The following is a 27900-nucleotide window of genomic DNA, read 5'->3' on the forward strand; positions in this document are numbered from 1 at the left end:
TATGTTCTAATGCTTCTAAATACAATGACACGAACTGTTTTTCAGTTAAGTTAAAATATGCTGTTCTAATGCTCCCAAGTATTACCGTATGCACTACCCATTAATGCAGGTTAACAAAGCTATGTTCCAACACTTGCATACAGAACCTTAAGAGAAGATTCGGGACAAACACAATGTAGCATCGGTAACTGGAGACACTGACTCACGCCCCCTTGCTCGCTTATCTCCCCTGGTCGTCCCAGCCTATTACCTTGGTTATTGATTCAGGCCCTTGGTATGTCCACACTGACGAGTCACGGGGTCAGGTTGCTTAAGATGGTGAACGTAACACAATACTTGTTTGTGTGTACTTCGATTTAATGTAGGACAACATGGACACAACACTGGCACGGCTATTTTAATTTAATATATCATTTATACATGTTCATTATGGGCTCAAAATTTGCTTTAAATTTTCCGCAGACACTAATTAACGATGTCAACAACTTAATTCATGAACCAGAATTAACTTTATTATCACAAACTTATATTACACAATATCAAATACGTCCTTTTCCCACAATGGCTAAACCCCCAAATGTCTTCTTCAATAAATATTTTAAAAAAAAACATGCTAAAACGTATGGTGCTGAAGTGTCTATTTATTTAAAGGTTTGATTATGGGTAATTAGTATGTTCCAAGCGTTTTAATTACTATCAGCAAAAAGAACGGACACGCCTGATGATGGTTTAACCAGTAACTTAAATAAAGGAGTATTATAAGGAGTATTATAAGCTCCCTTCGGTCTATCAGATGAGTGGGGAGAGGGGGTCTAATACATGGGCAACATCCGCCTCTTCTCAACTTAGGGCCCAGGCTTTGTGCTTAGAATTCCAATCCCCTCTACACGAATTCCAATGCGAAATTATCTCCAATGGTCTATTAGACAAAGGAGCAATACGCTCACGTTGAAATACTTCTAAGCTTCTGATATTTGTTTCTGATCATCATACACATTGGCCGTGAGCGACTGTGTGTTTACCCTCAGTTGACCATAGGCCAGTGTCGTTTACCGACAAGTCCGTCAATGACCGAGTGGCCGTTCACATATGTCCGGCCATTCTTTTCATGACCCGCACGTACCTGCCGGGCGGTCAGGGGTTAAATTAGGTCAGGCCGGACACGCTAGGTCAGCGGCTAAGACAGGGGCTAACGTATTGACTGTTTCAAATTGGTTGACCAGCACACGCTTGGACTTAAGACCGACACCCCCCCCCCCTTCTCTCTCTCTCTCTGTCTAGGCGGTGTGATGGGAAGGAAAATGAACGGTGTAAAATTAGGTAGTAACCGATTAACTAAACACAAATCTATTAAGTATGATGTGCGAGTAGCGTGCATGCACGTGTTTTACGGTGTGTGCGCAGGAGGTTATGAATAAGTTAAACGGCAGAATTTTCGAGCTATAAAATAGTTTGATATTCAGCCTGTACCCTATTAGAAACAATCTTAAACAATATTTTCACAAAAAAAAAACGATGAGATCCCCCCCCCCCCCCCCCCCCCCCACAACATTTAAATCATACAAACGAGATTCCGAGCGAGTAAATCAATCGTTTTTAAAGTTTCAATTTGCCGGTGCTAATTTCACGTCGATTGAAGAAGGACGGCGGTGTCGGCCAAAAGCCCTTAGGGCGCCGTTACGATTGATTGGATCAAATAAAAGACAACTCAATAGTGCTGGAGAGGGAGAGAAGGGTTTAAGACGTTCTGGGGAGGGGGGGGACCGGCTCTAGTCTGGGAGAAGGGAATAAGAAATAGTTGGGTACTGGGGTGGATGTAGCCACGGTTCGATAATGGTGTTATATACATGTGTAGTCCACATACTAGGTTACACGTATAACAAGGAGGTTGGTGTAATGGTGTTACATATATGTATACCTCACTTACCAGGTTCCACTTATACCAAGGGGGTTACATAGATGTATAGTCCACATAGGCTTCACTCATACATACATAGCCGACATACGAAGCTTTTTTGCACTCATACATACCCCATATACTAAACTTGTTTCAAGCATACATACCCCATATACTAAGCTTTTTTGCACTCATACATACCCCATATACTAAACTTGTTTCAATCATACATACCCCATATACTAAGCTTTTTTCACTCATACATAGCCCATATACTAAATTTGTTTCACTTATACAAAACACAGCCAGCATACTATGAATCAAGTTCACTGATTAAAAGCTTCGTTCATACATAGTCCGCAAGTTTCACGATTTCCAAAAGTATAGGGTGTAACACGACTAAAATATAGTCTTAGTTGATTATTATGATGAAAAACACACTGCTTCAAATATTCTTTCAATTATAAGCTTATATTATATATTTAATTTTTGCTTCACATCTCTATATTCTACAGGTAAATTTACATTTTTTCCCCCTGAAAAGCTGTAAAATATGTCTATAACACAATACTATGTTATTTGGTTATTTCGTTCATAATGCTGTTATCTATTTTCCAGTATTACTCAATAATACATGTGCACGGGACTTTCCACGCACAATTACACCACACTAATTTTAAATTACAAGCAATTATTGCTGTTTACAACTAAAAAATTATGTTTTAAAAAAAAATCTTTCTAAAACACTCGTTATAACAAACGGAGGTAACTCCACGTAGAAAATTAAACGAGTTGTTTCCCATGCACCAATACAGCCGCCACCTTCAACGGAAATTAATATTAAATAATAAACAGATGCCGTAGCTTTGGGCGCTACTAAAAGATATCAATAGAGAAGTATTTTGTGCGAAGCTCGGTAATAACAAACTGATGGGGAAGATTGATTTTTTTAATAACTGATTCATTAGGACTAGAGTAGAAAATACGTTTTGTTGTTGATTTTGATGATGATGGATGTTACAGCTTGGAATTTGATTTGGACAAATAAAACTTTTAGAATATTTTTTGTTTGTTATTAATTTAATCTTGTTTTTTTTTAATATTAAGAAATAAAATGTGTTGTATGTGTGTGTGGTTTTTGAAAGTACAGAATTGTACAAACTTTTTTTTTGCCTTCTAGAGTATAAAAATTGTAAATTAAATGCGTATTTAAATATTGGTTTAAGTATTTATGGATGTTTAAAACAACCCTTTTAAGGTTGAACCTAAAATAAAAGTTAGATTAAAGTTTGGGAATTACACAATGAACAACCCAGTGTTACATGTAGTATATAGTGGTTAAGTCAGTTCCATTTCCCATTCAACATGCCAAATTATATTTAAATTTATGAAACAAAACAATTATTAGAATATTTTGTTTATATATATATATATATATATATATATATATATATATATATATATATATATATATATATATATATATAAAATGTTAGTGGGTAAAAATAGCCAAGATGCATTTGTGTTAATGAGCGCAATGCGAAAAAAAGGGGAGAGAAGAATGGGATGAAGGGTAAGGGAGATAAAAAACCCAGGCAGTGTATGAAGGGGAGACAATAGATCTTACCTGATTATTGAGTGGGGAGGACAGGAAGCGCAGCTGAAAATGGAGGTGGGAAAAAGGTTCAAATAGAGAGAGCTTTGCTAGATTTGAGCTCAAGATCTACACCACCACTGTCATGGGGAGGTGGGAAAAAAGGTTGAAATAGCGAGAGCTATGCTAGATTTGAGCTCAAGATCAACACCACCACTGTCATGGGGAGGTGTATAGAACTAGACTTGTTGGTCATGGAACAGATTTAAAAAAAATATAGTCAAGCCTGGACTAGCATTCGTGTCATTAATTAGAAATATAAAACAGAAGCACAGCTTAAATTAATTTTTTGATTCTTAAAAATATAACATTTTATGATTTTTTTTAAACAAACAGAAGTTTAAACAAACTGCAATAGCTTTAAAACCTTTTTTTTTTAAATTTTCGTACACATACTTGGTGACTTGAAAAAGAAGGTAAAATTACAAGAAGCCAATTATAGTAGATAAAATTGATTGTTGCCTTAATTTTTTTTTAAATTGGTATATGTTTTCTTTTAATAATGAAAGAAATAATGTGCTGAAAATGCATGATGTAAGCTAGCAGAATTTGTTTGCTAATAAGGTATGAATGCATGTTCTGTTAGCCATACTAAGTCTAAATAACTTTCCAGAACACCATAGAATTGATATAAACAGTGGGTGACACTAAACATTACAATACTGTTTCAATAAATATCCAGACAGTAGTATAGCTTTTAACATAAGTAAGCCTTTAGCTCAGCAGTAAGATTTAGAATATCTATTGTTAGCTGTACTCTCAAATCTAGCTCTAAAGTGCTACAACATAGAGGTCATATACACAACATATTACACATTAAGACACTGAAAACATCCCCTATATGCTGCAGGAAATATGGAACACCAGACATACAACAATAGTGTAAACACCTACAAAATGCTCACAAAACATGAAATAACAAATGTAAACATACAGTATTATTACAATGTTAAAGGTAGACATAGGTAAATAATAACATCCCAGCAAGGGCATTGTAATCATTCTCTATGTCAGGGGTCAGAGTGCTCGATTCAGTAAAGCTCAAAATTGCTAAACATAGAAGTCTCAAGTTCAAACCCCCTGGGCAGATGAGGCTCAACAGATGAGGGCAGCAACTCTTCTAGGAGAGACAACTCCAAAATCAAACAAATATTGCTTTTTAGTTTGTTCTATAAAGGAGATGGAAGCAAATGCAAAAACAAAAGCAGGCTGAAAATCGGAGTCAACAGCATATATGGAGCATAAAAGTTGATGTGTTTACATTTGTTATTTTATTAACAGTGCCTGCTTCCAAACCCCTCTTCACAGAACATGAAAGAGCATTTACAACATCACCTCTGTTGCAACACCTCAACAATAACAATGCTTGACAAAACATCAAACAGGTAAAGAAGGAACAATGTGCGATGAGATTCCAATCAGATAAATAAAAAAGATTTTGGTGACTTGTAAAAAATCAAATTTCATTCAATCAACAAGGCTCATTGAAAGAAGGAAATGATGTACGTGACTAGGGTTGGCAATCTTTATAAAAAAAATTGACTAAGAAAAAAAGTTTATAAATATTCATGAGGTTGCTAGTTTTACTTTAATTCAAATACTACAAATAGTACTGACTACGTTAAAACAAGCTAGTAAGTATATTTTTACTCATTTCATGGCCTACCTTGATTACAACATATAGTTTTTTAAATTTTAATCTTAGTAAAACTAATTATTTTATTTATATGTTTTTTTTTTTACTTTACACTGAGCCATTTCTTATTACCATTACGTTTTTAAACCTAAAGGATGTTACCAACTTTTTTTTTCACTTAATAACAAATAAATTCTTACACCAGAGCAAAACGACTGCCAACCCCTATATCATCGAGTGAGAATCACACTTTGGCAAAGAACCATAGAGTAATAGAGAACACACACAAAACCTACACACAAAGCCGCACACAAAAGCCACACACACACAGCCCACACAAAAAGCCCCCCACACACACAGCCGCCAACTCACCTCCTCATAAGCCTGCTCCGTCTCCACCACCAAGGGTTTATCTTTCATTTTTCTGCTGTCTGTTCTTGAGATCCTGTCTAAGCTTGACATCCCACTGTGAGAGAAGAATCAATACTTCTAGACTGGGGTCAATCATCATAAAGCTATCCCTACACTGGAGCCCCAGACTCCCAGAATTAGCCTTCAATCAGTTTTTATTGTCTCGCCTCTGTTTTTACACAGAGTTCAACTTTTTATTTTATTAGGGCTACAAGATTTTTTTTTGCACATTTGTTTATTGCAATATTACATGTATTTACAAAGAGTTCAACTTTTTATTTTATTAAGGCTACAAGATTTTTTAAATACATCTTTTTATTGCAATGATTACATTTATTTACAGAGTTCAACTTTTTATTTTATTAGGGCTACACGATTTTTTTTATACATCTTTTTACTGCAATGATTACATTTATTTACAGAGTTCAACTTTTTATTTTATTAGGGCTACACGATTTTTTTTTATACATCTTTTTACTGCAATGATTACATTTATTTACAGAGTTCAACTTTTTATTTTATTAGGGCTACACGATTTTTTTTTATACATCTTTTTACTGCAATGATTACATTTATTTACAGAGTTCAACTTTTTATTTTATTAGGGCTACACGATTTTTTTATACATCTTTTTTTTGCAATGATTACATTTATTTACAGAGTTCAACTTTTTATTTTATTAGGGCTACACGATTTTTTTATACATCTTTTTTTTGCAATGATTAATTTATTTACAGTATTTCTCTAACGTAAAAATGTCAGAGTTCTTGTTTATTTTTCTTAAATAATTAATTTTTTAATTGATATTAAGACACAATCTAATTATGAATGTGTTGATCATTTACTAGCTTAGACATAAAAGTAATCAAAAGTGAACATTGCTTAATGGTATATGAGCAACAGTTAGTTTTCAGTGAAGTTTAGAATTTAACCTATAACTTTATACAGAATCTTTTTATAAACTGGTTTTGTAATATGATCTTTACAATGAGTAAATATGACACAGTTATTTTGATTCTATATAAAGCTGGATTGTCCAAGTTTTTTTAAGCCTCTGGCCTAATAAAACGTTACTTATGTTATTGCAGTTTTAACTGGGAAGAGGCCATTTATTATTCTAGCAGTTTCTCGAGTAAACAGTGTCATACTCACTCTATTCATTTTCCACATACTACTTTAGTAACCCAAGTTTGCTAGATAAAACATGTACATTCAGTTTAAAAGTATAAACTACACAAACTAACTCTTAATTCCAAATATTGATTCTTCTGTGATATTTTCCAAACAAATAATTAAAAATAAAAATAGAACCTAGAGTCATACTCTTACTTTCCTATATTGATTCTTCTGTAATATTTTCCGAATGCATAATAAAAACCACTACATCATATTTGCTCTTATTTTCTCATGTTGATTCTTCTGTAATATATTCCAAAAACAAAAGTATAGTAAAAAAAACCAGAGTCGCACTTACTCTTTTAACTTTCCATGTTTAGTGGTGAGGTTCTCTAAGGAAGCCAGAGCCTGATCCCTCTCACCACGTATTGATTCCAGCTGTCTCAGCGCCGTGTCACGCTCCTCTTGTGCTTTGGCCTTCTCTCGGAGCACAGCATCCCTCTCTTTGAGGGCCAGTTCGAACCCTAGTTGGAGCGCCTGGGTCGGGGGATTGTCATCACAGGCTACTTCTGCAATAAGAAGATGAGAGTACTCATAAACACAGTTCAACACTGTTCAACGTTTTTAATAACACACGAAAATACTTCTGCAGTTAGATGAGAGTAAACACAGAGCAAAGCTTTTATTAAGACACGAAAATACTTCTGTGGAGAGCAGATGGGAGTACTCAAAATACACAACTCAACGCTTTTATTACCACACGAAAATACTTCTGCGGAGAGCAGATGGGAGTACTCAAAAAACACATTTCAATGCTTTTATTAACACACAAAAATATTTCTGCAATGAAAAGGTAAGTATTTTTGTTTTAAACGCGTCTACTTCACAAAAACCTTTAGGTGTAACTTCAACACCTTAATAGAATACCTGGACATATATATTACGTTAGTTTAGAAATGGGACCTTAATTTAATGACAGTAATTACACATCACGTATTATTACAAGGCTCCATTCAGACATCGATACACAGAATCGTTGTTATACAGATACTAGACAATGAGACCATAAAGCTACCAAAAGAAAACTTATTGAACAGATAGAGGAAATACTGGTTGGTGGGCAGACAGCCATACCACGAAGTGCCTCGACGCGGATTCGTTGATGAAACGTGAAGAAAAAAATCAATATATTAACTAGTAGAAATAGTATTTCTGATCAAGAACGAACTCACTATGCCCGAACTGGAAAAAAAAAAACAACCATGTTTTATGACCACGTGCTTTTATTTCACGTTCCATAAAAAAAAAAAACGTCAGACAATCGAATGGCTTGACGTGACATAAAAACGATTTAAAATTTTAAAAAAGGCACGAAATAAAAAATAAAATAAAACTCCAATAGTGAAATCCTACAGAATAGTTAGCATACAACACTCAACCCACTCGCTTGGCTACTTAACTGACCGTGTGAGTTCAGCTCATGGGCTCTACCCTCAACCTTAAGACCAGTTGACTGGACCAATGCCACCCCCCACCCCCTCAAACAATCAATTCTAGTCTCCACCGTGCTTAAGACATTAGCCGTAGAACTCACAAACCAGAAAGCTGATGGGGGGGGGGGGGGGGGAACAGATATAAGCTTATGTGGGTGGGTGGGTAAAGAGAGTTGATAATAAAGGAAACCATGATTCTGAAATGCAGATAAAAACCTGCTCATACATATGCATATCAAATAAAAGATGCAAATAGTTTCCGGCTTTCGTCAGGTCGGCGGAAGATAAAATAGAAATACTGGGTAATCAAGACCTAATTGACTACATGCTACTGCAAAAACAACGCTTCCCTTGATCAAAATGTATGGCCAATCAGCTTAAAGGGTGGGGGGGGGGGATATTTCCTCCAGTTTTAGAATCCCTGATTATAAATAAATACTAATAGATAACCGAAACTGCTAGAATCTAATTGACTACATGCTACTGCATAAACAATGCTTTCCTTGATCAAAATGTATGGCCCATCAGCTTAAGGGGGAAAACATTTCCTCCAGTTTTAGAATCCCTGATTATAAATAAATACTAATAGATAACCGAAACTGCTAGAATCTAATTGACTACATGCTACTGCATAAACAATGCTTCCCTTCATCAAGATGTATAGACACTCAGCTTAAGGGGGGAAATATTTTCTCTAGTTTTAGAATCCCTGATTATAAATAAATAGTAATAGATATCAGAAAAATAATCACAACTAGAATCTAATTAACTACATGCTACTGCATAAACTATGTTTCCATTACTCAAAAGTATTGCAAGTCAGCTTAAAGAAAAGGGGGAAGGGGTGTTCCCTTAGTTTTAGTATTCCTGATTGGAGATTAATACCGAACAATAAAATAGAAAAATAATCAAGACCTAATTGACTCCATGCGCATGCATAAATAATTTCACTTAAGCATTACTCTTAATGTTCCACCGAAAAGCTCAGCGATGGACATTTGTTCCCAGTTTTAGAATCCCCGGTTGGAGGTAATAACACTTGCAGACACAATAGAAAAGCTCGAGAATTAAGATTCTAATTAACAGCATGCTACAGCTTAATTATTGTTTCCCCTCAACTACATCCCCGATCAGCTAAGGGAGGCAACTCCCTCCAGTTTTAGAATCCCTGGTCAAGGGTAAATACCGAAAAAAGCCATGAATATCCAGATAAGACCATGGTCCGGTTCGTTAAGTGGCCCAACTTAATTAGTACCTGTCTTGTTTTTATGACTAGCTGGACCGCGATAGTGGACAATGTACGTCTCGCCGATCCTTTCTAACTTGATAGCGAAACATACTACATCACACTATTCTTTAAAACTACACGGAAGTGGGGATGTGGGGGTTAGTTTGGGAACCAGACAATGCAAGACTTGCAAGCTGGCATTGATAGGCGAGACAACTCTAGTAACGATTAGTTGGGTTGTGTCCCCTTTGTTCCAGCGCAGGTGGCTAAACGGATTATCTTCCCCTAGACGGAGCAGGAGAACGAGTGGGGAAATGAATGATTATTTGAGAGCGGCCGGAGGAGGACTGAAATCTTCCATTCTACCCCCACCCCTCCCCCAACGTGAGAGGATCTATTCCTCTCTCACTCCATCCTCATGTTGTATTCAACACTTTCGGAGTTGCAAGCTTTTACACTGTGACATCAACACCGTCTAAAGTATGTGATTTTAAAACGTTTTTCGACAGCGGCCCAATAGAGAAATTTTTTCAGAATTTAATAAATATTAAGTTATTTTTATACCATTTCACAGCATAATAAAATGCATGTCATGTAGCCGTAATAAGCAAAGGTTGGGATAATGTGTATCAGTAAGTAAAGCTCCCCTTTCAAATGATCCATCGGGCATATAAGTAGTGCTAAAGTTTCTTGGCCTTGACATATGAAGGGATGGTGTGGTCAGCACTATACAATTGGCCTTCGTTTTCTCTAATGTGAGCCGAGTACCCATAAGAGTTGAGTGGACTCAGGGACTCAATCCCGAAGTCCGAACTTGTTACTTTCGGGTTAGCAGTCGAAAGCTCTACCATCCGACCACGCCTTCCCCAAAGTATAGTTCAAGTACCTGTGATTGTTATATGTGACTGACCTTGACGTAAATAAACACAACCCAATGAACGACCATGAACGGATATTTAATGCTAGTTATATGAACCTTGTAACGTTGTAAACTCGACTTTTAATTGTATTTACTCGCGTTTCATAATCTAATTATATACAAAAACACAAATTGCTATGGCAACCGAATGCTAGAGTACAACTAATTCGTCGAAAATATCTTCAGATGTCCTGAAGTTAAACATTTATTGATGGTTATCATAAATCTTAGTTCATTATTGATTTTTAAGAACCTTGATAAAATTTCGAAACCCATTAAACGAAATTGGGTGAAGGTTACTATACACTATACATCAAACACATAGAGAACAGTATCTAATAAACGAAACACTAAGATTGGTAGCGAGACAGTTCGATCAATGTACTTGTCGCTGGGGGCGTAATAATAAAACACTAGGGGGACTTTTTAAAAGGGAGATAATCTCTACCATCATAAGGAGTTATGGAGGAATAATTACGTCCCTTGAACGAAAAAAAAATATAGCTATTTGGCGACGCATTAGATGTTTTTAATGAATGTGGAAAACATTTTTACAGGCCCGTATAGTAAAAGTGAAGGAATGTACGGATGATCACTTGGGTCAATTACACAGATTGTAAAGTTATACAGACATAATTGACTGTTAGCGTCCTCGGTTGGCAGGTGTTTGTTTTTCAATGACGCTTCTGGGTAGAAGTAAACCATATCTGAACGTCAGCTAAATCTGAACACTAATAAACTGACCAATTTATTAAAGTGGATCATCTTGACCACTACTATAAAAGTCAACCATCTTGATCACCCTAATAGCAGTGGAGCATCTTGACCGTCCATTTAAAAGGCATACCATCGGACAGGTACTATAAAATGAGTCATCTGACCACTCGAGAAAAGAGAACCATCCTTATAAAAGATAAATCTTGACCATCCTTTTCAAAATAAACTACCTGACCACGTCTATAAAACTATACCATCTTTACCACCCATATAAAACTAAGCCATCTTGACCATCCCTATAAAAGTAAACCATGTGACCACCACTATGAAACTAAACTATCTTGACCACCCCTATGAAACTAAACTATCTTGACCACCCCTATGAAACTAAACTATCTTAACCACCCCTATGACACTAAACTATCTTGACCACCCCTATAAAACTAAACCATCTTGACAACCCCTATAACAGTGAACCATCTGACCACCCCTATAAAACTGAACCATCTTGACCACCACTATAAAACTGAACCGTCTTGACCACCCATATAAAACCATCTGACCACCCCTATAAAAGTGAACCATCTTGACCACCCCTATAAAACTAAACCATCTTGACCACCCCTATAAAAGTGAACCATCTGACCACCACTATAAAAGTGAACGATCAGCCCCTAATACGACATGATCGAGTTATTCCCCCCATCAGGGTTTGTGCGTGTAGCGAGTCAGTGAAGCGGAAATTCCGAGATGCATGATGTATCGGCTGGGAGCGATTAGATTAGGGGAGGGCTAGACCAATGGGACATGGCGGTTAAGGGTGGGGCGGTGGGGGGGGGGGGGGGGGAAGAGGGTGGGGCGGTGATTGGTCGGGGTTGTGTGTGATATGGTGAGGGGTAGACATGGTGATTGGTGGTTGGGGGGGGGGGTGAAATGATTAAGTGAGGGGTATAAAATTTTAAGTTGTGGTGGGAGGATGAGAGATGAATGGTGGGGGGGGGGGGGGTGTAAAATAGTGAATGATGGTGGGGGAGATTGTGTGAAATTGTGATTCTTGGCGGGTGATGTAAATAGTGACTGTTGGTGAGGACGGCGTGAAATGGTGATTCAGTGACGGGTATAAAATGGTGCGTGTAAAACACAAGGGTGTGTGTAAAACTGTGATGGCAGAAGGAAAAGAGTACGTGGAGGGATGAACAGAAAAATGGTGGGGGGGGGGGTGTAAAATAGTGAATGATGGTGGGGGAGATTGTGTGAAACTGTGATTCTTGGCGGGTGATGTAAATAGTGACTGTTGGTGAGGACGGCGTGAAATGGTGATTCAGTGACGGGTATAAAATGGTGCGTGTAAAACACAAGGGTGTGTGTAAAACTGTGATGGCAGAAGGAAAAGAGTACGTGGAGGGATGAACAGAAAAATAGAGCAAGAGATTGAAATCCATGATAAATTACAGATCAATATCTAGGGAGACTGAGTGCAATGCATTAACAGAATGCCCTCCTAATCCGGATTAATCGGATTCGGATACTAATCCGAGGATTAATAGCTGGTAGGTTTTAATCACAATACAGGATATTAATGTATAGGTAGGATACATTTTTCACCTCGACCTGACAGTGTTAAGATTTACAACATCACAGGTGAAATTTTGTCGAAGGTACGCATACTACACTTACAAAGACAGGAGCGATAGCCGAATGGATACCGGAAGTGAAAGCTAGAAATGGAAACCGGAATACAAAAATAGACATCTGATTAAACAAACTATCGGAGCACGACAGCAAGCAGGAAGACAACACATGATCACTACATTCAGAGGCGTAGCGAGGGGGGGGGGGGGTTGCGGACCGCACCGAGTGACACCATTTAGAGGGGTGACACCAAGGCAAAAAATAGCAAAGTATATAGAGAAAAATGATAATTCCACTTAATTAAGTGATTAATTCGAGTGTTAAATAGTTTTTTTAGAGTTGCAATCGAAAGTTTGAGGGGGGTGGGGGTGCAAATCGATAGTTTGAGGGGGGAGGGGGGGTGGTGTGCAAATCGAAAGTTGAGGGGGGTGGGGTGCAAATGCAAATCGAAAATTGAAAGTTTGTAACCGGAAGGGGTCGCTACGCCTCTGGGGGGTGACACCATTAAGTGCCGCACCGGGTGACACCCGACCTCGCTACGCCACTGATTACATTTGTATTTCGTTTCTTGTAAATAATTATAGCAATTTATAACGTGACTCCATAACACAGATGCTGAGATCTTGTGAGGAGAAAGCAAAACATGCGATCGCCTAGTCCGAAAGGATAACTTTGCTCTTGGAGATTTGGTGTCATGTGTGATCGAGGGACAAGCAAATTTTTCTTAAAGTTTAACAACTTTTTACTAAAATCTAAATCAAAGCAATGTACATTAAAAAGACTTATTTTCTTTACTTATTAATATTTTAAATAAAATAAAAAGGTTGCCCGTGCGTACTTTAGTATCTTTGTTCAACGTTCTCTCTATGCCATTGTAACAAGCGTAAGGTCTAAGCCTTAGAGCAGTAGACTCTAAGGCAACCACTATAAAAATGGAGTCAATGTTTACTTATACATTATGGCTAAGGGAACTTCTTTGCAGTCTTACGTTTTATCGAAATTGAATTTTACTTTTAAGTTCCTGTGCCCAAATTTGTACAAGTGGGTAAATGTTACAATAATCGCTCAATTGTTCTTTAATCCTTAAAGTTGACTCTCTTCCAAAGCAACAGTATCTCAGAGAGACCGATGATGGTAAGGCTAAAGGAATAGTACTGTAGACGTTTACACTATATACCCAGTATTGATTGTTATGAGTTCAAGCGCACCTAGTGTATAAAGGTTCAGTAACGAGGGAAGTTTAAAAAAATATATATTCTAGTGAAATAGTCAAAAATGCTTTTTTAAAGAAAATAATAACTGGTAGTTTATCCTGAGATGAGTTGTTGGTGGATGAGTGGTTGTGTTGGTAAGGAATATTGAGTCGAATATCGTCGAGTCAACAATGTTATTTCTTGAGAAAAAAAAACAATGCTAGCTGATACTGAGATGAGTGGGTGGTTATATTAGATGAGAAATGTTTAGTCGAATATCATCGAGTCAACAATGTTATTTCTTTAGAGAAAAAAAACCAAATGCTAGCTAGATGAGTGGGTGGGTGTGTGGACGCTTGTGATTAAAATCATCCAACCAGAAGATTTCGTTATTTCTTTGTTAGGTCGGCCTCAGGCTACTACTGCTACAGGGGTGTGGTAAGGATGGGGACGAGAGGGATGGTTCATCATTTGTAAATTGTACAACTGATATGATAAGAATGATAGCGGAATAGACAAAGAGTAAGTCGCCCTTGTAAACATGGTTAAATAAAAATAAAAAATCCAGCCAACTAGCATGTAATGTAGCTACGACTCTGTACTGTAAGTGGAAGAAATCGGAGAATGTCGATACCGACCAATTTCACGCCATTGTTCTAGTGAAGTGAAGCGGACTGGATATCAACAGAGACAAAAGGTACTGGTGATTAAGAAAACACGTGTGGTATTTAGAGGATAAACGTGGAGCTCGATAGCTTAAGTATTCGCTGCTCATGCCAAGTCTAGTGAAAGTATATTAGTGGGTTTCATTCTGTATGAAACGGAACACAAGAAATGTAATATGTACTCAAAAGAAGCCTGATGCTAAACTAGCAAATCCCTATTAACCTCAAAAATATCCACAGAATCTTGTAAGGAAAACAATAAGTATGCCACTTTACTGTTAATACTAAACTTTCAAACCATATATATATATATATATATATATATATATATATATATATATATATAATATACACACATGCATATTAATTATTATTAGGGAGAGATCCGAAACAAAAATAAATCTATACAAATGTACTTCTAGTATGCCCGAATCACAAGTGTATAATATAAAACACCCCACCATTTGACAGCTCAAGAGATTTTCTGAGCGTGCCATCAGTCAGAATAATCCCACATTAGATTTCCCACTAGCAACCCATCACGTTCCATGCCAACTTATCCAAAATTTTCATCTTTGGCCGTGTCGTCACAAGGCTATATGAGAGTATCTACGTGACGGCTAAACCATATTTGTGACATGAAATATTAGGCGTTATGTGTGGTATAAAGAACCCAAGCATCATAATGTTGCAATCAAATTTTTACTTATTTCTACAAAACCAATATCTTGCAATGACGACCTGGTCGGACGGTAGAGCTTACGACGTCTAACCCAAAAGTTTCAAGTTCGGATCCCTGACTCAAATCTGTATGACGACCCTGAGTCCACCCAGCTCCTACTGAGTATCTTACGTTAGGAAAACATATAGGCGGCTGGGCATTTGCAATTATCACACTATCCCTATAAATGCAAAAAAAATAATCACAGAACAGGTGAACTCTACTTCATCTGCCCCAACTCCGAAAGGGTAACTTTACTCAACTTAAAGATTCGTTTTTATGTGTGGATGAGAATCCCAATGTTATTTAGAGCTTCCCCTTCACTTTTCTTTGACTATACGCTTAGACCAGGGGTCGGCAACCTGCGGCTCGCGAGCCGCATGCGGCTCTTTTGATATCAAGATGCGGCTCTCCAGCTCCTTGCACAAATACTAATAATCTTAATTAAAAAATAAAATATTTGAAATAAAAAAATGTTAGTGGCTCTTTAAAACCAGGGAAATTTTGAAAATATTAACTTTTCGCTCTTCCGCTTCAAAAGGTTCCCGACCCCTGGCTTAGACCAATTCTTGAAAATTAAATTTTTACTTATTTCCACAAAACCAATCTCTTGCAAACTCTACTTACGTAAGCCTCTACCTTTATCATACAGTAACCCCACCAATGAGAAACAAGACTAGGTCGGACCATCATCTCTCACACACATCCTTATTTATTCTATAACACCCTACTAGATTTATTTCTATTTATAACTGAGACCGAAGACCTCATCCTTATTTATTCTATACCACCCTACTAGATTTATAGTCTCCTGTTCTATTTATAACTGAGACCGAAGACCACAAATCCTCCAGGCAGGAACGGCTTACGGTCGAGTGGTAGTTCGTGATTGAGAGACATTTTGGTCATCTTCGCCGAGGGTTCCTAACCGTACAATATAGAGACCTTCCGAAACTTATCATTAAGTAGTATAAAATTTATTCTTCAGTCAGCGAGGATTCCTTACATACGATTTAACATGTTTAAAATATTCAATTTAATAATATAACGCGATTTTAGTCGCAATAACTTTAGAGAGGGGTGGATAGAAGAGAATTTTAGAACCGCTGACGTAAACCAATGTAGCGGTAGGATCATACGCGTCATGTTAATAGAAAACATTAGGGCACTAAATAAAGAGGGACGTGTAGTGGTTATGTCGGGGGGAAGCTCCGCCGTGGTCTAAACAATGACCTTATGGCCCAGATCTCTTACACAAGGTGGTATAGTAGGTTGCGTAAAGAAAGAGTGCTGATAGGTCGAGTAAAGCACCGTGACAACACTGACCTGATGGCCCAGATCGCTTAGGGTGCTATAGGTAGGTTTTGGGGAAAAAAATGTGCAAGATCTCTTACACAAGGTGATATAGGTAGGTTGTGGAAAAGTATGTGTACTGAAAGGTCAAGTGAAGCAAAGTAACAACAATGACGTAATGTCCCGAGACAATTAGGAAAGGGGATATATATATATTATTTTTTTTTTGCATTCTATTTTCCAGATAATTTATAAATTATGCCCTACAATACAACTTCTATAACAGCGCCAATATGAAAATAAATGTTGGCTATATGAACTGCTTTAAAAAAAGTAGGCCAAGCAAAGTTCAGTTATAACACTCGTAATGTCTAAGTCAATGACTAGTTTAAAAAAAATTACTAGGGATTCTTGTACCACAAAGAAATTTGTGCGATAGTATCAAAACTGCTTGAAAGTATCGCTCCGACTCTGGTCATTACAGTTGTCGATACTGTCCAATATTGGCTCATAGGATAGCCCATTAATGAATTAGGCGTTATAAGCCGGTTATTACCGGTAGGAATATGCCAAGAAAAACCAAACAATTCGTCACATTAGGTAGGACGCCTGCAATGGAGTTCAATAGAGCCAGGCAGGCCATGTAGTGGAACCCCCAAGTCAAGCGACGCAGTGGTCGACCCAGGAAGACTTGGTGACGTAGAGAGCTGGAGGATGTCGAAGATAAAGGAAGGAACGGGGGATAGCTGGAAAGAGTGGCATGAGACCGTAAAGAGTGGGAAGTTTTAACAGAGGCCCTATGTTCCGCAAGTAACGATTTAGAAAAATGATGATAATGAGTCACATTATGTGTGTACACAATAATATTCACAATGCAGATTCTTCTTTTACTTTTAAAATGTATATGGTTTGTTGTTTTTTCTCTCCATTATTACACTTTTAAAAAAAGGATTTGTTTATTTTTATCTGCTAGATCGGACTGCCGTAAGAGTGATTCTGAGCGATGGTTTAATTTTCTCCCGTTGGTTTCTGTTTTCAGTGCTCCGTGGGGAAATCGGGATAAAGGCAAGTCTATGGGAAAAGTTTTTCATCAGCCGGGTCTTCATTACCGCAACTGGTTTACAGCCGGCTGTATCGCTGGTCAATGTTGTATACAGCTCTGATCAGGAGTTGTCTAACTTACATCAGTAGGCCTACATAACAACGGCAGGAGTTGTCTACCTTATAACATTAAATAGCAACGGCAGGGGTTGTTTCCCTTGTAAGTTTCATAGGCAGGAGCTGTCCTGCTTAAAACTTGATGTAACAATGACAGGAGTTGTCTTTCTTGTTAGTTACAGGTTTATAACAATGGTAGGAGTTGTCTCTTTTGTTAAGAACCGCTTATTATAACAATGGCAAGTTATTGCTCTTGTTAACTTACAGCTTTATAAAGCAATCACAGGAGTTGTCTTTCTAGTTACGGCTTACACGACAACAAGTTTTATTAGTTAAAAACAATACAACACCTGTTGAATACTTATCAAAACCTGATAATATTGAAAGGGATTAAAGTCACTCGCGAAAAATTTAAGACCTCGGAAGGTGAAATAAATGCTGTCCATTAATCAAAGCTTACGATTGAAGTTGAAATATAATTAATCATTTCAAAATAATTAACGTGATGCAATTAGATTTTATTGCCGAATAAACCAGTCATCACCGTAGTACATTAACGAATGCATCAATAACAAACTTAGTACCATCCATTACAATCTACGTACATCAATAGCGATTCTACGAATACCGTCGTGGTTGCGTTTAGAGGGAGAGCTGTGTAGAGTAATGGAAGTAAAAATGTAATGTGCGATGAATAAAAAAAAATAACTAAGGAGAGCGAGTTCAATATTGACACTAGACGCTGAACGGTGTTCTTTCTGTTTAGACAGCGGCGTTGATGTTGATCGTTTATGTTGAAAAACAACATCAGCAAAACAATAATAAAACTAGCACCGTTCGAAGTAGTGAGGCAAACCATTACATTTCGGTACCTCATTTAAAACTGGCACTTCATTTAGATTTAGTATTAGCGTCAGTTTGAATAGAAAAAAAAGCAAGATATGATATGGCATTTTGCAATGCGGAAAAGGAAAATAAAACTTCTACGAAGTTATGCAGGGACGATGAGGTCAAATTGTAAAGCGTTGGACTGCTAACTCGAAAGTCTCGAGTTCGGATCCCGGGCTCAAGTCCGTACGACGTCCCTGAGTTAGCTCTGATAATGCCTGACTGGGCACAGTGCAAATACAGTATATCTTCATATGCTGAGGTCACTGTAACAGGTGATCTCTTCTTCACCTGCCCCATGAAAAAAGGGTTTTGAACTATTTTTTTTTATTTTTAACGAAGAATCGTAAAACGTAGCGACAATTAAAGCAGTTATTCATTGGACCAAATAAAAATTAGGCTACAAACTTTATGGCTAGTCTAGATTTTCCTTCACACTAACATGGCAGCCAACTAAACTGTACAGCACTAAAGGAGCTTCTTTTAAGAGCCGTGTAGGAGACAATACAGGGGACATAAGCGAGGTTTGAAGTTATGACTATAAAGATACTTGATAAACGAAGGTCGTCAAACTCGAGCCCGACCCAGAGGCTCGCGTACTGCACGCTCGGCTGGTTTTGTTAACCTTGAGTGAAATCATTCGACCTTGCAAAGTTGTGACACTTTTGCTACGGGTGTGTATTAGACTAACACACATGGTATGACTAGTATTAGAGTAATACACAGTGCATCCATACACAAAGAAAAAAAAATAATACAAAAACAAACAAGCTGCGCAGCTTAGCCAGTTAACGAGAGTACATCAGCCGAAGTGACTGACCGAATTTTAATTTACACAAAGCATCTGCTCAATGCCAGCATTAGACTTGTCTAGTGGCCTGTCTATAAAATATAATATACTGGCTCATAAAGTGAGGACAGCATGTACGGAAGATCTGTCATGTCATTCACTGCGATGTGTTGTATCCATAAAACATGTTTACTTGCATGAAGTCATGAGTCATGATTCCTAAGACCAGGAATTGAAAAATGTTAATTATCTAGTCCAAATCAGCAATACATTCACACATTTATAAAGTTTGCGGCCTTGGTTATTAAGTCGTGGTCTCCACCCCCCCCCCTCCCCATCAAATCATGTGGAACGTGCACCAATGTTTACAAACATCCATTTCACGACTAAATATTTAAAGCATCCAGCACTCTCGAATTTAAAAAAAACACAACCATCCACTTTTACGAGCGATTACACCGGCGACATAAAAACAGGAATTCCCGAACCGCCCGTAAAACAGTTACGTCTGAATAGTCAGGCCTAGTCGCAACACACAGACACACAAACCAAAAAAAAAAAAAACCGACGGCCATTCGAGTTTCTTCTATTCAATTATTTGTTAAGTCCTCTTTACATTTTACGTTTTGTGAATGCGGTTTGTTCTAAGTTCTCCGATATATGAGTCACCGGACAAATATTTGAAATATAAATCGCAATATTTTCAATGTGGGGCGTGGGAGAGGGGGACAGACAGTGACAGATAGTGTTTACAGCGGCAGCGAGTGATGTAATTTCACAACGAAGCATGGGTCTTTTAGATCACTTCGTATTTGTAAGATAAAAAAGGTACTGTTAAAATAGAAAGGCGAAGAAATTAATTAATATGCGTCCAACTTTAATTAGAGGACGAGAGAAATTAATGTTGCAATGGATCAAATTTAAAAAAAATGAAAAGGTTCTAATTTCCTGGATGGTTTTGGTATTTTCGGCCATTAGATTCACGTAAAGAGTACAAAATTAATTACAATCAACGCTGCCTGTCATAGCAACATATTTTTTTCGAAGTAATGTGTGCATGAATGTAATTCCACTATATCGCCCGCCCTTATAAAGTAGTTATCTGCTTGTAATGTTATTAAAGTAAAGATTTCTCTTTAGGCCTAGCGATCTATTCGGCAGACGGAGAAGAACTCATTTGCTTTGTGTCTTGGTATATGAAGGGATAATGTGGTCAGCACTATGTCCAGCAGCCTTTACTTTCCCAAACGTGAGTTAGATATCTATCAGAGCTGGGTGGACTCAGTGACGTTCCACTGCTTATAAATATAGCAGTAAGAAACTGTACAGTATGAAAGTTTCCGAGCTACGGAGTTCATAGAACTCCCATGTGTCCAACCAGCGTTGTTGGGTGCCTGCATAAAGTAAGGTAAGGGCGGATGGGCATAACATTTGACCGGATTATCCCTGCATATGCTGAGGTTAGAGAAACAGGTGAACTCAGCTTCATCTACAACAGTGACCAGCAGATCTGAAGAGGGTACTATACTATTTTTTGCTGAAAGTTTACAAATATTAGTCTAGAATATATAAGCAAGTGAATTACTCTCGACCAGAGATAGCCCATTTTATTTGTGTGTGCTAGGCTTCACTATTATATGTGGCTTGAGCCTGTACCGTAGTTTTCGTCAAGACACAACAAAACGTTTTTTGTCAAGACTGAACAAAACTATTTTTGGCTAGACTCGACGAAACTTCACCATTACAACCTAATTTGAGACACAGCACACTTACAACCCATACGCAACCAATATACAATACGACGGCATTGTATGCAATATTACATTCCTGAGAACGTAGTAATACACATTGCGACATCACATATTCCTAAGATTTGTGAAGAATCCCCCACAGCTAGATAAACCACTGAGCCGTCTCCGGCGCGAGATTTAAATGGTCTGAAGAAAAAAATGTCCGTCTAATTAAGTCCGAGTTATGGGCGTCACGCTGTACAGAGGGTTAGCTAAACGGCGTATGGGCTAGTGGGGATTAGGGAGGATTAAGCTGAGGCGGCTGTCCCAAATTGATGATCCCAGGGGCGTCACGGGAAGGCGGATTCATTACAGTGGGTTGGGAATAAATTTACAGAAGATCTTATTCAGCTGTCCCATGTTGTGGTTCCTTGAATAAATGCAGCTGATGATGCGACTAGTTGTAAAATATATGTTACCGAACAATGAGTAGAAAAAAGGTTCGCGTAATGCTTCAATGTAACCTCTACATTGTAGAATACCACTACTCAAAAATGCAGCTTTCAATGTGGCTACCTACATAGAGTTAAGAGAAACCATTTTTAAAATGGGCATTTACTCAAAGTACGTTGCTAACCTCTGATCAAGTTCTGTAACAAAAACTTTATAATCAGGGAACTAAAGAAGCCTTTAATATGGCGCACAGCAGGGTGGGGCGAGGAATAATATATTTCCAATTTACAATGTCAATGGAACAACCAAACTAATACAATCAGTTACAGATAAAAATAAACGATACGAATACCCAAAACCTTCAGTGTTAGTGGGATTTGACAAAAAAAAAGCTGTATCAGACTACTTATTGCATTGCACAGTTATCCAAACAACTATTTTTTTTCCAGCCACAATTACATGCAAAGTAAAATCACTACTTACTTCATTACACATGTATCCAAACAACTTCTATCCAGGTATAATCCTTTGCAAAGTTATGTCTTTGATCCAAGAAACGTACTGATCAACGTCGATACAAACACGAACCTATACTTCACTATTCCAGCTAGCTTCAACAAGCGCCAGTGTCAGACTGGTCTAGTTCCCAAGCCCAGCGGTCCCGACAACAAAAGACCACCTTTAAGTCACCTAGCGGCAACTGTGGGAATGCACCCCATTAGATCCGGTGCATCCGAGGTCTCCCAGAAGAAAAGCCTCGGTCTATGAATACCCAACTCGGGTAATGTTGATCCTTCAGCGCGTTCAATGCCAGAGTGGTAAGTACGCTTCACTGCGCATCTATGCAATCGTGTACTTTCAGCGGCGTACCAATACTAAACTGCTACGGCCGACATGTCTATGTTTAGTACACGTACATGAATACATACAGAGGCGGATCTATTTCTCGGAAGCTTAGATTAATCGTGTCAACAGTGTTTCTGGAATTAAGGAAGCTAAAATGTCTTGCATGAACGGCGTATACATTAATAAGCCAATACGAATTATGTCATTGCCGTATCAATATTAACAACACCACATGAAGCTCGACAGTAAAGAATTTAAATATCAGGAAGCTCTGGATCTTAGCTACGTTTGTCTCTATAGGCCAAACTTGCACTGGTAATGTACCCAGTGAATCCTTCAGTGGTCATTACAACAACCCGAAAACTGCAGATTGAGAGCTTATTGAATAATCAATACATTAAACTTTATTCCAAAATAAAGTACTTGTTTAAAACGTTTTACTGGCCATGTTGGAAAATTTCGGATATGTATACTACAATGTGTTGCAGTCTTTATAGAAAAACACGCGAATTTACATGGACTTCACCAAACACTATTCTCAACACGACGTGTGAAGTCAATGTTGTGTTTTCTAGCGTGACAGTACAGGTTGCCAAGTGGTGCGTACTACTATGTAACAATATAATAAAACTAGAACTATATCGCGAGGCTATAAAATACGCCGACAACACCCACGTTAAAATATGGTCCAGCGATCAACATCACAATCGTAACTTGTGTTTACACTTGTAACATGTATACTATACATGTCCAAATAAGAAGAAAAACTCGCAACAAGTAATGTTATATAAAAAACATTTTTTTTCCCCACGGAACATGTTGCGAGTATGTTTTTTCTAGACATGTATAGTATACATGTCGCAAGTGTAAACGCGGTGTAACACACACATGTTGGTAATAAGATCATAATGGACCCCCGACCAACACAACAAACGCACCTGTTACTAGGGTAGGATCACCATCAAGCAATATCATAAAATGAAACACTTGTGCGACCTATGGTATCAATGTTATTATTGTTTTTTCTCTCTCTAATTAATCGCCCGCAAAACATGTCTATAAATGTAGCATTAATCTCCGTATAAGAAATTAGACCATACAAACGACAATAAAGGATAATGCACGAATGCTTCATAAAATCATTACGTTATGAACAGATAAAATAAAGCGAGTTTTTTCCTAATCATATGCAAAACATTTCTAGGCCCATGTATTTAGCATAAATCACCTTTAAAAAATTAAAACATATAAACTACAATAAAGGATAACACACGAATACTTGACAAAACAACAAAGTTGTAAACAAATTAAAAAACAAAACGGGAGGGTTGTTTTTAATCTATTTAATCCCCCGCAAAATAAGTCTACATATTTAGCATTAATCACATATTACGAAATAACAACATACTAACTACAATAAAGGATAATATACGAATAGGCCTACTTCGTAAAACAATGTAGTTGTAAACCAGTGGGATCTGTTTTTTTTCCCTAACTAATCTCCTGCAAAACATTTCTATATAATTAGCAATAATCACCAGTTTAAAAATTAGAACTTATGAACTACAATAAAGGATAACACACGAATACTTCACACTAAGGTGTGAACAAATTTATTAAAAAATAAACAAAACACCAATGCAAAATTTACTAGTGCAAAAAGTTCATAATCAGTCAACCCTCACAAATACACAAAATGTAAGTGAATTAATTTTTTTAAAAAATTTGACGCTATGACATGTGTACAGGTAATTTCCATAGTATCAAGATCAGCCTATGGGCCAGGTGAGGCAACAGCTAATCTTCTAGTCGGTGGGGAGGGGCAGAATATGAAGATTAACGTAAGTGACATACTGATAAAATATAGGGATTAGACATGTACATTGTAGGAAAAATAACACAGGCTATGTGGTTCTCTTGTCAACTGAGTGACGAGGGGTGGAGTCTAAAAATTATCATGCAACAAAGTTATAATATATAAGGATTAGATGGCACATTGTAGGAAAATAACAGTTTATTTCCTTCTCTTATAAAAGCAGTGACGAGAGGTGGAGTATGGAGATTATCATGTAACAAAGTAATTAAATATAAGGATGAGACAGATATGATATTCTCTTTACTTGCATGCAACAGGCGTATAAAGAAATAATGGAAAAAAAATAATTAGGTGACCATGTTTAGGATACCTGGCATATGATCACAATGAACAGGTCACTAGGTAGGCAACACCACAGAGAAGGGATGACCCGATACAGATTCTGAGATACAAAATTAACTTACATCTTGTTACAGAGTTCACAGGAAGGTAAGATGGTAAAGCTACACTGATAGTAGATCAAAGACAGTAAAGGGTACACTCCTAAAGAGGTGCACGAGAGATGTGCACTAGGGATGTGCACAACGGAGGTACACATAGAAAAACATACGGACGAGCATACATTACAGATACAATGGCACATATACAATAAGACTGAGTACACTAACAAGGAACGTTCCGCCAAAGCCAGGGGTCTCCAAACTACGGCCCGCGGTTCATGTGTAGTGTATCGATGTCTTATTAAATAATAACTAAATAAAAGAATATGGCAGATGCAGTGAAATAAGTACACGAACTGATGTACATCTACAAGTTTCACCGCCATCATTTTTTCTTATTCGTGCCCAAGACACATGACATTGAGCAGATGAAGTAGAGTTCACCTGTTTCATAAATAGTGTGGTTAGCACTATGCCAAGCCGCCTATTTTTCCCTAAAGTGAGTTGTACCTATCAGATCTGGGTGGACTCAGGGACACTGACTTAAACCCGGATTTAAACTCGAGACTTTCGGGTTAGCAGTCTAGCTCTCTACCGCTACACGTTTACTGACATAAAACGTTCAATTCCAAAACGTACATTTGACATTAACGTGATTTTCTGAATGGACTAAAGGTAAAGAATCAATGGGAAAAAACGAAGAGAATAACACAGACAAGTCCGTGACGTATTCCACTACCCTGGACGTGCTCATACTTGTCAGACAATCTCCGACCTACTGAACATCCTAAGAATGACACCCTGAATACTGCATGAGGTCGCTCACTACTACAATCTACCTCCTTAATCACTGACTGGACTTTTACTCAAGTGCTGGTTGAAAGACAATTCTTTTAACTATTTCATTTTCCCCAAACTCAGAATACATCTGTCGTATTCTGAGAATTCAATATTTAAAATTATAAGACTTGTGTAAACTAGCAGCCTAGTGTAAACTAGCAAATTACGTGTAAACTAGGAACTTTTGTAGACTCCGGTATCTCTCTGTATCGTGTTTTGTAAAACACAAAACGAGTAAATTAACAATGTTTAAATAAGTGTTTACTTCAAAACTGAAAAATATCATAACAAAAAGATTCGAGATACATACACGTGTAAGTAAAGCAAAAAAAAAAAAAAGGAAAGATCAATATTCACGTAAAAAGAAAATTAAGATTTTTTTTTTTAAACACGGGAAGAGAGTAATAAAAACCAACATTTAAACAATTGCCGTTCAAATACTAGGATCATATCCACGAGGTTACACAGAAAACGCTTCACCGTTTATTTAACAGATCATCAAGGGTAGGTTTATACACATAACAGAAAATAGGTCGTTTAGAAAGTACTAGGTCAAAGAAACGTGTGGCGATATAGGTGTCAACGTACCTTAACCCAGTAGTATGTTTTTCTAACGGTTTAAGTCAACGGCCACAATACCTGGGGGTACTTCGGAAGATAAGCCGACAGGGCATCAAACTCGAGCACATAGAGAAAGAGGCCTCACATTTAGGGCGCTGTAAGTTTCACCACGTTCGTAGCAAATATCCATCCCTTCATACGTGAAGTCTACCAGCGTGGTAACGGTACGTATCTGGCACAGCCTGTACGTCATCTACAGTGCTTCTTCCATACTTTTTTTTTTGGGGGGGGGGGGGCGACACGGACGACGGACAGATGGGACACTAATAAAAGTATATATTTTCTATATAATTTCCAATTCTTTCTGGGGGTGGCTCTTTCTTCCCCCCCCCCCCCCGAATGGATACCTGGAAGAAACTCTGGTCATCTAGCAAACTAATAATCTGTTATTGGTGATGGGGGAAGGGGAGCATTGGTAGACGTGGGTGAGGACGAGAAGGGGGGCAAATCGTGGGTAAGGGTGGGGGGTGATCGAATGTAATTCAAGTCAGGGGCGGGGGGTGATGTACTAGACCCATTATTACCCAAACTAGTTGAAAATAACTGGGAAGTGTATGATCTATAGCTCATCATCAAGCTTATCGAGACTTTTTAATAATAAGTGTTATAATTAGACCTAAGTAAGGGTAGGGCTTTAGAGAATCGATATTAAGGATAGGATAAGGAGTCCAAATGGTTGACTACGCGCGATTGTTTACCAATTCCATATAGTTCAAAATTACTGAAGCAAGCTAAAATATCTATTCGTTTGAGATACTGAATTTTCATAAACACAAAGACAAGCAAAAAAAAAAAAAAAAAAACCACAAGAGGCTTCAATTTCCAAATAGATTTTTAAAGAATATTCCGTTGTTATTATCTGCCTGCTCGTCCCCGACTGGCCTAAAACTGGATATTACCATTGGAATGTAAAGGGACTTTACCCTTCGATTATAAGGGGACATTACCCATTGACTATAAGGGACTTTAACCATTGACTAAAACACTTTAAAAAAAAAAAACTTTGCGTACGTTGACTAACGTATTAATAATAGTTTAAACCGTTTTCAAATCTATTCCTAATTCCGAAACCGGAAGACATGACAATAAACAACATCCGCTCTGACACCTACACAAATAACAGTAAAACGGAATCCTACGGTAAAAATAAACTACGGAGACCGGCGAACGGCGCGGAGATTGGTGTATCAGTCCACAGAGATAATGGGCCATAAAAACACCGAGTGGTTGCGGGCATTTCCGGTAGTTAAGTAAGTAACGACTCGTGTGTGTCAGCTGTGTCTGGTTGTCTGCGCTTGGTGTGGTGACCCTATAAGCTATTGCATGGACGTCAGAGGTGGTAGTGGGGGGGGGGGGGGGGGGGGGGTTGAGGTGATGGTGGGGGTTGAGTTGGTGGTGGGGTTGAGGTGGTGGTGGGGTTGAGGTGGTGGTGGGGTGGGGGTGGGATTGAGGTGGTGGTGGGGTTGAGGTGGGGTTGAGGTGGTGGTGGGGGTGGGGTTGAGGTAATGGTGGGGGTGGGGGTGGGGTTGAGGTGAAGGTGGGGGGGGGGGGTTGAGGTGGTGGTGGGGTGGGGGTTGAGGTGGTGGTGGAGTTGGGGTGGTGGGTGGAAAAAAGCTTACATTCCACAGTGTTGGGATTAATGGATTATTTTAATACAGACCCCAACTTAGTAAATGAGGTAGAAAATAGGATTAAAAATTATAAAAGCAACTTGGCGATTATCGAGATGGATAAAACGCCTAA

The 27900-nt window shown here is 37.9% G+C and overlaps 1 protein-coding gene across 2 annotated transcripts in view; it reads right to left on the reverse strand.

Moving 5' to 3' along the window:
- The window catches only part of LOC131953766 (tight junction protein ZO-1), a 190528-nt gene that overhangs the window by 132001 nt on the left and 30627 nt on the right, over positions 1 to 27900 (reverse strand). For both annotated transcript variants that reach the window (XM_059317126.1, XM_059317125.1), the window contains exons 2-4: positions 7073 to 7283; positions 5560 to 5653; positions 3525 to 3557 (exon numbers count right to left, since the gene is read on the reverse strand). In XM_059317126.1, coding sequence (XP_059173109.1) covers positions 3525 to 3557; positions 5560 to 5653; positions 7073 to 7283 — 338 coding nt within the window. The remainder of the gene's footprint in view (positions 1 to 3524; positions 3558 to 5559; positions 5654 to 7072; positions 7284 to 27900) is intronic.

Source organism: Physella acuta, unplaced genomic scaffold (genome assembly GCF_028476545.2).
Source record: "Physella acuta isolate Inbredline_101_S28 unplaced genomic scaffold, ASM2847654v3 ptg000950l, whole genome shotgun sequence".
Lineage (NCBI taxonomy): Eukaryota > Metazoa > Mollusca > Gastropoda > Physidae > Physella > Physella acuta.